Source organism: Amblyraja radiata, chromosome 10 (assembly GCF_010909765.2).
Source record: "Amblyraja radiata isolate CabotCenter1 chromosome 10, sAmbRad1.1.pri, whole genome shotgun sequence".
Classification (NCBI taxonomy): Eukaryota; Metazoa; Chordata; class Chondrichthyes; order Rajiformes; family Rajidae; genus Amblyraja; species Amblyraja radiata.
The window spans coordinates 44,225,299-44,237,994 of NC_045965.1; the positions used below are offsets into that span (position 1 = coordinate 44,225,299).

At 39.2% G+C, this 12,696-nt stretch overlaps 1 protein-coding gene across 3 annotated transcripts in view; it reads left to right on the forward strand.

Annotated features, from left to right (window-relative positions):
- dmap1 (DNA methyltransferase 1 associated protein 1) overlaps positions 1-12,696 on the forward strand; it is a 57,029-nt gene that overhangs the window by 11,999 nt on the left and 32,334 nt on the right. For all 3 annotated transcript variants that reach the window (XM_033028705.1, XM_033028706.1, XM_033028707.1), the window contains exons 4-7: positions 7,140-7,335; positions 8,489-8,647; positions 10,480-10,647; positions 11,478-11,663. In XM_033028705.1, coding sequence (XP_032884596.1) covers positions 7,140-7,335; positions 8,489-8,647; positions 10,480-10,647; positions 11,478-11,663 — 709 coding nt within the window. The remainder of the gene's footprint in view (positions 1-7,139; positions 7,336-8,488; positions 8,648-10,479; positions 10,648-11,477; positions 11,664-12,696) is intronic.

The following is a 12,696-nucleotide window of genomic DNA, read 5'->3' on the forward strand; positions in this document are numbered from 1 at the left end:
AATTTTGTGGTGCGAACTTTAGAGGAGAAGTTATGCATTGTTGCAATTTGATGGGAAGAGAACGTGAAAGGTAAAACATTCTCAAAATAAAATTGAGTATGTGTTGCCGAATGTAAGTAAAAATGCTTATGGGGGGTTGCACGTAAGGTCATCGGGTCAAAGGGCGTGACGCACGGAGTAGCTCAATCCGTCTGGAGGACATGGCAACCTCCCGCATACACTGAACACACGAAACGCGTACTTTCTTACCTGTTAAAAACCGCAAAAATGATCCATTTTTGCACTGTAAATAATTGTGGAGATTGACTGAGCGCTCTGAACCAAATGCTCTAGTATCTTTGCTTTGAACCCGAGCAAGGTGTAAGCGGCCGAAGGAGCGCATCCGTCAGGACAGCACCCCCAGGGTCAGCGTTGTCCGGCCACAGCCGCCCTCCGCTTCGTCTCCCTCTATGAGTCAGGTTTTTTGAAAAAACTTTTGGGGAGATATATCGGTATTGATTGAAATAAATATAGGAGTTGTGGAAGGAAGATCATCTTTATGGCATTTACTCTTCCTATAAGGGAAATGGGGAGTGTTTTCCAGAAATGAATGTGGGCATTTAGTTTAGTAATTAGTGGTGGTAAATTTGTTTTAAATAAGGAGGTGTATTTTCTAGTCACATAAACTCCGAGGTATCTAAATTTTTCTGTAACAATTCTGAAAGGAAGTTTTTGGAGTTGAGAAGGATCTTGAGCTTTTATTGGCATAATTTCACTTTTATTCCAATTTAATCTATAACCTGAAAAGGCACCAAATTGTTTTATAACGTTTAATACATTTGAGATACTAACTTGGGAGTTAGTAATTTATAAAAGTACATCGTCTGCATATAACGAAATCTTGTTGCTGGTATATTTAGTGTCATATCCATGAATACCCGAATGCACTCTAATACTCTCTGCGAGGGGTTCTATGGCTAAAGCAAATAACATTGGTGAAAGGGTGCATCCTTGATACGTGAGAGTTGGCAGCCCTGAATATACTCGATCTGGCAATTTGTGTTCATTAACTTAACCTTTGCAGCTTTGTCTTCCTGACAATTTGGTAACCCACCTAAATTTGTATCATCAGCAAACTAAGGTACATTCAGTCCTTTCATTCAAGTCATTAATACAGATGGTAAATTGTTGAGGCCCAGCAGTGATCCCAGTGGCATCCAATACCAGAAAATGATACAATTAATTCTGGCTTTCTGTTTTCTGTTCAGCATCCCTATCTCTCACCTTTTGATGGAAAGGATATAATTGGTGAACAGCTTAAGGTGATAGGGGCCTAGAATACTGCCCTGCGGAACCACTGCAGTGACAAACCAGGGGAGGGGAAATTAGACCTTCAGTGACCATAACCAATCTTCATTTGTGTAAGAAGGACTCTTAATCATTGGGAATGTTTTCTCCAGGCAATCAATTACTTCAGTTTTACTAGAGCACCCTGATACCACATTCAGTCAAGTGCTACAAGCAGCAAAACCTGCATTGAACAAACAGCTCGTGATCTTTGAATGGAACAGATCAAAGTTCTGGAGTCGTATCACGTATTTATGAAAGGTGGTGGAAAATTAAACAGCTACCAAGAGAAGGAACCTCCAAAGACAGCTTTACTCTCAGTGATGGTGGGATTTGGCATTTGAGTGTTAAATTCAAGGTTGAAGCATTTACAGTCTAGTTCAGTCAGGATTGTCCAGTAGCTGATTCATTTTAACTTCCGCCTGTGGTATTTACCTTCACAGAAATCAATCTTCAGCTAATTTGATGAACTCCATGTGATATTAAGAAATGGCACACTGGATATGGTAAAGACTATAGGACTAGACAACATCTTAGATATAGTACTGAGGGCCTGTGCTCCAGAACAAGTTGTGTCTTCTGATGTTCCATTTTACACCACTGGAATCTCTTGATTGGAAAAATAACACTTATTTCCAGTTCATAGAAAACAGTTTAAAATACAATCTGGCTAAATACCACTCAATCGGTCAGCTTACAATTATTGCAAAGAAATGGAACGTGTTGTCAACTGGGTTATCAGGTTACACTTACTCAGCAATAACCTGCTCACTGATACCCAGTTTGGGTTTTACCTGGATAACCTGGCTTCAGTCCACCTTAGTCCCTTGGTCTGAATGTGGACAAAAGCTTGAATTCCAGAAGTCAGATGAGAGTACCTTCTCTTGACATCAAAACAGTAGTTGATTGATTGTAACATCAAGGGGAAAACTTTCTTATGGTTGAAGTCATTCCACTCACAAAGGACGATGATTGTGGTAATTGGACATCAATCATCCCAGTCCCAGGGCATTAAGGCAAGTATTCCTCAAGACAATTACATGGGGGGGGGGTAACTTTTATTAATGACCTTCTATCAAAAGATCTAAAGGATCCTTGAGGATGTTTACTGTTGATTGCAAATTATTCATTTCCATTTGAAACTCGTCGCCAATTGAAGGAGTTCATTCGTGTATGCAGCAAGAATGGTCAATATTTAGGTATGTACTGATAGGTGGCAAGTAAACATTTGTGGTGCAAGGCAGTGATAATAGAACAAGTGAGAATCTAGTCATCTGTATTTGATATTTATTGGCATTACCATTGCGAAGTCCCCCACCACCAACATTCCAGGTGACATGGCCACATTCCAGGTGGTGCTGTAGCTATCGGACCAGCTACATAGTGTTACTATAAGAGCAGTTCAGAAGCTGGATCAGGACAGCAGACACATGGGAACTCCATGATCTGCAAGTTGCTTTCTATATTTGCACAGTGGCACAACGGCAGATTTGCTGCCTTTCCCGGGTTTGATCCCGACCACGGGTGCTGTCTTTACAGAGTTTGTATGTACTCCCCGTGACCTGCGTTGGCTTTCTCCGGTTTCCTCCCGCACTCCAAAGTCGTACAGGTTTGTAGGTTAATTGGCTTTGGTAAATTGTAAATTGTCCCCAGTGTGTGTTGAATAGTGTTAAGGGCCTGTCCCACTGCGGGGACCTAATTTGCGAGTTTAGAAGCGTTTGCGCTCGACTCAAACTCGCAGCATGGTCGACACGTGGTCCTAGGAGGTCACTATAACTCTCCTTCATGTTCGAGGGAAGTTCCCGCATACTGGTCGAGGACCTCAGTTTGGTCGAGGAAAACTCGCTGACGGTCGATCCAGCTCGAGGTTTTTCAGGCGAGTGCCCTCGAGCTTGAAGGTCGAAGACAGTTGCTGAAAAGTCGTGTTAGTGGGACAGGCCCTTTAGTGTGCAGGGATTGCTGGTCGGCGTGGAATTTGTGGGCCTTTGGGGGAAAAAAAACTAAAATGTTGTACTGTATCCCGACGTCAATGCATCTTTTCATCATTACCATATCTAAATCTTGAAACTTCGACCTCAACTGTAACGTGACAATACTTTGACCAAAAATATAGCAGCAGCAGTTCAGTAATGTGATTTGGGCAAGTAGAGGAGGACAATAAATGCTGGCCTTGCTAGAGAATCCTAGACTGCAAAAAGTGAGATAAATAAACTGCAAATGTAGTTTATGTAGTGGCCACAAGATGGTGATACATATTCAGCTATTCTGCCTTGTGAAATATTTGAAGGAATTCCATCCACTTGGTTTGGTTTGTTAACAATCATGATTTCAATCTGGTAACCACAATAATTATAGCAATATATTAATGAAGTGAAGGTTTTTTCTGATCTTTATAAAAACCTCTATGCTGTGTGATTCGGAAATGTTGGCTCAGAAATTAGGTTTGGTGGTAAACCATTTGTGTTTATTGCTAACCACAAGGTAAAACTCAAACTTGTTAAGTTTATCCAATAGGAACATGTTTTTAGAGATGGGTCAATCCCTTGTGAGAAACAATGGGACCTTTTGCAATATAGATGAAATCCCATGGGGGTCATAACAACAAACCCTGCCCCCAGAAAAGCAGGTAGCTTGCCAGGCAATATCTCCTGGTTCAATTACGACAGAACTGTTGTCAATCACTGATATCTAAAGTTTCATTAGGATTCGTATGTTGTAATGGAGGCACATCTCATTTCCATTATGTTTCCAAAACTCAGTTCCATTGATCTCCATTCCCCTCCAATGAGTTCTTACAGGAGAATTAATGGAACTGTACTGGTTTGGTGGATTTCCTTATTAGTCCCTTCCATTTTTAGTCCTTAACTTTTTGATTCTTTTACGATCAACCTGATGATATTAATTTATGTTTTTTCCCTCCAATACTACTGTTAAATCTGCCACCAGTGCTATTGTTCAATTTGTCGCCTTGCTTTTTATCAATATTTTCTCTCTTGTTTGGTGAAAATGAATCCCAGCATTAAGGGGCAAGGACAAATAGCATACCAAGGCTAATCAAGACAATTGTAAGGAAAGCTTAAGGCGGGCTTAGGTCATGATCAAGCCACTAGTTCAGGTCCAAAAGTTTATTTTTCGAGTGGTATATTGTGATTTTGTACTGTTACATATGGAATCATTGACATCTGAATGGTTTTGTGATGGGGTAAGTTGTAACTAGTTTATCATTTGCTGTCTTGCTGAGAGCTGTACTGTTATCCCTTAGATAACAATACATTGCACTTTTAATGAAGCGTGGGTTGTTAATTGATTTAGTAGAAAGGAATGATGCTGGAATCTTGAGCATTTATTTTCATATTTGTGAAATAATTAAATACTTTTAACTCATTGGTAGTCTCTAGTGAAGATGCTGCCACAGCAACGCCAGTCCTAATCAAAATCATAAATCAAGAACAAAGTACTTTATTCATCCTGCAAAGTTGGTTACCTACATTTTATTTCAGTACCACTCCATTGTTGTTTCGTCCAGTGGGACATGCATAGTTGGCACTAACTGTATCTATCCAGCCACTAATAATGGAATCCCTAGAGGATTAATTATTGGCTTCCTATTCCTTATTTACATTCGACTGTTTAGAGACCCACGATAAATATTGATAGCAGTACCACATGGAGAATTATAGAATCTGAGATTGATAGATTGGTTACAGCACAAAAGTCATTCAGCTCATATGTCCATGCTGGCTCTGACCCAGAACAACTCTTTAGTTCTACCCAAAAACCATTTATTTGGTGCTCTGCTGATTTTTCTTCACCATACTTTTATTCAATTCCCAATGGAGCCTGCCTCCACCACTTCTGCAGGCAGTTCACTCCATAATCCAACCACATGCTACAGGTTTGTTTCTTTCACGTTGCTCTTTATTCTTTACCCTTTTATATCAGTGACCTTGTCCTTTATGAAGATGCAGCAATGCGTCCCGACCATTGTACTCTCTGGCTTTCATTAATAAAGTCCGAATTTGTATTTCTGATTAACTGTTAGAAAGCTATCAAATTGGTTAAACATAATTTGCCCTTAGCAGATCTCTGCTGCTTTGTCTCAATTACTCCATTTTCCTTCAGGTAATTCTTATTGATGTCACATTTCAATGTTTTGAAAAGCTTTCCCACCGCTGATGTTAATCTGACTGGTCTGTAGTCTTTAGGCATATTCTTACTCCCATTTTGGAATGAAGGAATAACATTTGCTAACCACCTATCTGCTTAAGACTTCCCAGAAGATAGACACAAAATGCTGGAGTAACTCAGTGGGACCGACAGCATCTCTGGAGAGAAGGAATGGGTGACGTTTTGGTTTGAGACCCTTCTTCGGACTTCCCCTCCAACCCATATTCAAAGGGCATTGGAAAATTATGATTTGTATCCCTCCAATTCCTAGTATACTTACCTCAAAATCATAAGATGCACCCATCCAGTCCTGCTGATATACGTACTTAAAGTTCAATCGCCTTTCCTAATATTGCGATGTTGTAATGTATCCAGTCTGTCAATTATCACTTCCCTCATTATTTTGAAAGCACCCTTTTCCCTGGTGACTGTTGCAAAGAAATAATTTAGAACCTTAACGATGCTCTCCGTATGGAGGTACAAGTTACCATTTAGGAGATTTGTCCAGCATGATTTCCCCTTCGTAAATCCATGCTGCCACTGTTACTGCTATCCAAATGCGCCACTATTACATCTTTGATAACCGACTCCAGCATCTACCCCACCAGGGATGTCAGGTTAACCGGTCTATAATTCCCTTCTTTCTCTGATGATCACCAACGCGTCCACGATTTCTAGAGCCACGATTCATGCGTCAATGATCACCAATGCGTCCACGATTTCTAAGCCACCTCCTTGAGTACCCTGGGATGCAGACCATCAGATCCTGGGGATTTATCAGCCTTCATTCCCATCAGTCTACCCAACACCATTTCCTGACTAATGTGAATTTCCTGACATTCATGTACATGCAAGTAAACAGAATTTTGTTATTATCTCATTTTCATTTTCACTGACCCCAGTAAAAATCCTGGTGTTGACTTAACATAGTGTGAATTGTCTTTCACATTTCTTCTTTCTTTTAGTTTTATCTCATCAATTTTGCTCTACCCTGACTTCACTATCTCGTGGACTCGTGTATGAACTGCCCCTTCCAATATGATCTGGTTATCATTATCCTGACAATGTAACTCCCTGGTCTAACTCCAAATCTATTTCCAAGTATGTTGATAACATCTTGACCACTCAACAGTATCAATGTTGATAGGTTTGTTTGAGATTTTTTCACAGCAAAGAAACAGGCACTGCCCCATCAAGTCCACACCCCACATTGACAATTGATCACTCATTCACACTGGTTCTGTTTTAATCCCACTTTCACATCCACTTCTAACACACTGGGAGCAAATTTGCAGAAGCCAATTAACCTATAAACCTGCATGTCTTTGGGACGTGGGAGGAAACCGGAGCACCCATAAGAAACTTGCAAAGTCATGGGAAGAATATGCAAACTCCACATTGGCAGCACCTGACGTCGATCAACTCTGGGCCTCTGGTGCTGTGAGACAGTCGCTCTAGTTCAAGAATAAACTGACAAATAAATTAGACGTGTCCAAATTAAAATAAAATAAAAAATATTGAATATTTCATTTTGTAGTTAGAAGGTTGATACAAAGGACAGAATTACAGTCATATAAAGTAGAAGTAACTTTTATTAACAGAAAGTTGATATCTCACAATTCACTTTCTTTCTTTGTTGTGAACAGGGATGCCCCACCATTGCTTCCAAGTGACACAACCCAAGGTTACAGGACTGTTAAGGCAAAGCTTGGCTGTAAGAAGGTACGACCATGGAAGTGGATGCCTTTTACCAACCCTGCCAGGAAGGATGGTGCAATATTTTACCATTGGAGACGTTTAGCAGATGAAGGCAAAGATTACCCATTTGCTCGGTTTAATAAGGTAAAATACATGAATGTAATTAAAGAAATTGGAAACAAAATGGTCTATCATTTGTGCGAGTGCATATTATTTTCTGGAAGATGTACTGGATTGACTAGATATGATGGGAATTATATGATTCTGCCTGTAGTATTCTAGTTTTAATGTATGCTTGGTCAGGTTGCACATTTAGAGTTACAGTGCCATAGCTTTATAGCACAGAAACAGATCATTCCGCCCAACTTGACCATGAAGACATAGATGTCCATCGGAGATAGGCGCGTTTGCCTGTGATTGGCCCATATCCCTGTATACCCTTTCTATCCATGTACATGTCCAAAGTATTTTAAACATTGTAATTGTATCCAGGTTTACAGCTTGTTCCCTAAACCCACCATCCTCCATGTGAAAAACCGGCCCTTCAGGTCCTTTTTAATTATTTCTCTGCACTGTAGCTTTAGACTCCCCTATCCTTGGAAAAAGCCTGTGACCATCCGTCTTCTCTACACCCCTTTTGATTTTCTGTTACTCTGTAAGGTCTCTCCTCAGCCTCCTATACTCCAGGAAAAATAGCCGAAGCCTCTCCATCCAACTCAAGCCCTGCAATCCCTGTAACAGTCACCATCATTTGCCTCACAGCATTAGAGACCCGGGTTCCATTCTGAGCTTGGGTGATGTTTACAAGGAGTTTGCTTGTTCGCCCTGTGACAGTGGGTTTTCCCCCGGATGCTCAGTTTCCTCCCACATGCCACAGGCGTGCGGTCAGTAGGTTAATTGTCCTCTATAAATTACCCCTGGTGTGCAGAGAATGGATGAGAAAGTGGGATAACATAGGACTGGTGTGAATGGGTATTGAAGGTTGACATGGATTCGGTGACCCGAATGGCCTGTTTTCATGCTGAATCTTTTAATCAAAGAAATCATTCTTCTGAATTAATGCAGGCAACATTAATTTGGCTGTCATATTTTTCATATTTGCTCTTGTGACTGTATGTGATCAAAGTTAGATTCTCGTCAATTTTTAAGGACAATTGAAATAGACTATAAAAATGAAACCCAGTTATCCAGACATTGAAAGGGTCGGAATTGCAGCTGTCCAGAAATTCCACAAATTTATATTTAGCTTATTTTTTATTGAGGAAAGTTCAAAAGTAAATTTATTTGCAATCTATAGGCTGTTCAGGTGCCTGTATACTCAGAGCAAGAATATCAGATGTGTCTACATGATGATGGATGGACCAAAGCAGAAACAGACCATCTCTTTGACCTCTGCAAGCGCTTTGATCTGCGTTTTATTGTCATCCATGACCGTTATGACCACCAGCAGTTCAGGGTGAGTAGAGCCAAAATGAATAGATAGAACCATTCACTGTAAGCACTGGAAAACGTAAACATCTGTGAGCAATGTAAATGTGTATTAATTTCTAGTTAGGAAAATAATTTGTGTAGGAAGGAACTGCAGATGCTGGTTTATACCAGAGATGGACACAAAATGCTGGATAACTCAGCGGGTCAGAGAGCATCTCTGGAGAAAAGGAATAGGTGACGTTTTGTTTTGACCTGAAGCGCTACCTATTCTTTTTCTCCAGAGATGCTGCCTGACCCGCTGAGTTACTCCAGCATTTGTGTCTATGTGAAGAAAATAATTTGTTCATTTTGTGGACTTTTTTTATAGACCAGTATATATTATACTTTTCTCTATAGTTCAACAGTTTTTAAGAAATATTTTGTTCTTGGAGATACCCTAACATCACAATGAAAATACAAATTCTAATCTCAAGCAGTTATTTTCAGATGTTTCTTCATTTAAGTTACGGTTTACAATTGTATCTATGGTCCCCATTTGTAATAAACATCGAAGAAACTAGTAGAAAATCTAGCTACTTCTTTCTGTAACTAATAGTTTAAAAAAATTACGTCACTTAAGTGACAGGATGATATTCAAAGCATACAGTGCATTCTCTCAAAAACACATTGATACAGGGTAACAGGAGTGAACGTTTCACAGACATCACTGAACCCACAAAATTAAAGGATAAACAAAATCTGGAAATCTACACCACTGAGTTCAATACAAATCTATTACTCGTATTAGAATGACTTTTAAATCAAAGAGTTAGTATTGCTGTAAGCAATTTAATGGATTCAACTGTTTCTTGATTCTTGGACTGGGTGAGACTGACTTGTGATATAGTGAATGTGGACTGTAACATGGCAAATTAGTTTTATTATGCTGGATCATCTGAGTAACAGGATTCATTGCAGATGATGTTGCTTATATTTATCCTAAATGTCATGCTCTTCCAGTTCACCTGAGCCTGCTTGCTATAAAATGGAAACTTGAGATTGACTGTAATGCAGTTACAATTGATAACATCAGTGCCTGAAAACTCATCCTGGGCTTCTATCTTTTAGACCTTTTGAAAATTAATCTTGTTGGGTTCAACGATACAAATGGACAAATCATTATTATCAAATTAGTCTATTTAGGTATATTCATGCTGAATTGCCATATTTTATAATCTTGTATTTTATTTTGTTCTGGATTTGATCAGTGCAGCTCACAAGCATTTCTGTTTGGGATCTTTGCATAACATCAATTATACTTGGGTAGAGAGAGTACCGTTAGCTAGTAACCAGGGCAACTGAACAATCAGATGGTGTTTATTGACATGCAGAGATTTGAGAATCTTACAATAGACAACATTTTTCCTTCACAACTACATGATAAAATGATGTTGTTCATGTATTTATTAGCAAGGGAGAGACTCACGTAATGATGGGGCAAATTAGGTCCTACAAACATTTCCAATTGCCATTTTTCAGAATGTCATAACGATTGTTACAAATTTCAGATATAAAACTCTGAAAGAATACGTTTAAACATATGTTCAGGTGTAACAAAAGTGTCAGTCCAATATGTTATTTGCTGTTAAGTTAATATTGGATCAGCAAAAGGTACCGGGTCCTTGCATTACAGGCATACATGGTCCATAAGATGGTTTTATCTTGTTTGCTGCTCTATCCAATTGCTGATCACATTAATTCCTGGATTGCTGAGGTACCACCAGTAAAAGCTGGCGGTACCTCAGCCAGCAAAATATATTTTGGCAAATGCTTAACGATAAGTTTATTTCTTTAATCTCTAATTTTTTCCCCCTACAGAAACGTTCAGTAGAAGATCTGAAAGAGCGATATTATAGCATTTGTACAAAGTTAACAAAGATCCGAGCCCCAACTGGTGCTGATCCCAAGCTTTCTGTTTTTGATGCTGGGCACGAAAGACGGAGAAAAGAGCAGCTTGAGAGACTGTACAATAGAACACCAGAGCAGGTAAAAAAAATCTGCTCGGTGTGTAAAATGAAAGACAATTTTTTATTTTGCAGTTGGAATGAAAAATAAACAAATTACTTAAATACATATCAGGTCTGCCACCATGTGAAGCAAGAGATAAGTTTATCTGGCATTAAATGAGAAGCTTGAAAGTCTACTGCTATGTTAAATACATTTGTATGCCTAAATTAACATATATCCATTTAAAACATATTTCAATATCAAAGCAGTGGCGTTGCTGTTTCTTACAGGAGTGATAATCCACATTAGAGTAATTTGAGAGTTTCATAGAAAAAAAGGATTGTGGATCCAAGCAGGGAAAAGACTATTTTTGATTTGTCCATGTGTAAAACAAAATGGGATTAATTAATAACCTTAAAGTATGGGATGTGTAGAGGAATGTGATCATGGTGAAAGATTTTCACATTTAGTTAGAGACTGATAAATATCTGACTGAAACTAGACTGAAGTAAGATATCTCAAAATCATTTCCCTCCACGAATGTAGCCTGACCTCCAGCACTTTGTATTTTGCTCTAGATTATAGCATCTACAGTTTCTTGTGTTTCTGTTGCAAAATATTTTATTAGTTTTAGAGACCGATTTCTGCATCGTCCCAAAATGTACCTTCTGATCCACAACAGTGTGGTTACTTGCACATAAGGGGGAGATTAAAGCGGTAAACAAATTCTCTTTGCCCATCTTCCAAAAAAAGGCTCACAGTGCATTAACAGAGAAATTGACCTCTAAAGTTGTACAATAGTATGCATCTATTCAACGAGGCATTAGAATTAGTTTAATGTAACACTTAACTCTTTCCTTTTTTTATAGGTGGCTGAAGAAGAATACTTAATACAAGAATTAAGGAAAATTGAAATGAGGAAAAAAGAACGAGAAAAGAAAACGCAGGATTTACAGAAACTCATCATAGCTGCAGACAACACCACAGAAATGCGCAGGGCAGAGCGAAAGGCAGCAAAAAAGAAACTTCCGCAGAAAAAAGAAACAGAAAAACCGGTGAGACTCCATAAATCACAGGGTATTTTTTTCAAAGAAAAATAATAGAGAATTTGAATTGGCCTTGCTCTCACCCCCACTTCCGCTTCCCCCCCCCCCCGCCCTTCCCCCCCAGACAGAGTTGCTCAAAAAAGACGTTGACCTGTTTCTCCCAGCAACTACTTCTCATTAACGCACTTCACTGGCATGGTTGCAGGCAACATAACCAGATGGAATAGATACTCTAGATACACATCCATTTGTGTCTCAATTATTTTAACAGAGTTGCTGATGGTAAAAGATCAAAAATCTGCATCACTGGGATTTTAGGATGAGAAATAAATTAGATTATTCAGCTTGAAATTTTGCTGAATGACCAGTCTTACAGAGGAACAAGAATAAGCTATTTAACCTTTTGATCTGCCCCGTCTTTAAATAAGATCAGGCTGATATATGAACCCAGAATTGCCCCTTTTATTATGTTCAATAAAATACTGAATTTTAGAAATTCAGTATGTCTCCGTTGACCTTATAATTTCTCCAGATACATCATAGAAAGCATCCTATCCAGATGTAATGCAGCTATTTATAGCATTTGCTCTGCCCAAACAACAAGAAATTGCAGAGCTGTGAATGCAGCCAATTCTATCATGGAAGCCACCGTCTTTAACACTTGTTGCCTTGGGGAAGTAGCAAACCCATTTAAGGACCACCCACACCGTTGTCTTTCCACCTTCTCTGCTTTCCTATCAGACCTCTCTCATGCTATTATTCCCGATAGATTATTCCCGATGTTGGGGAAGTCCAGAACTAGGGGTCACAGTTTAAGGATAAGAGGGAAGTCTTTTAGGACCGAGATGAGAAAATCATTTTTTACACAGAGTGTGGTGAATCTGTGGAATTCTCTGCCACAGAAGGTAGTTGAGGCCAGTTCATTGGCTATATTTAAGAGGGAGTTAGATGTGGCCCTTGTGGCTAAAGGGATCAGGGGGTATGGAGAGAAGGCAGGGATGGGATACTGAGTTGGATGATCAGCCATGATCATATTGAATGG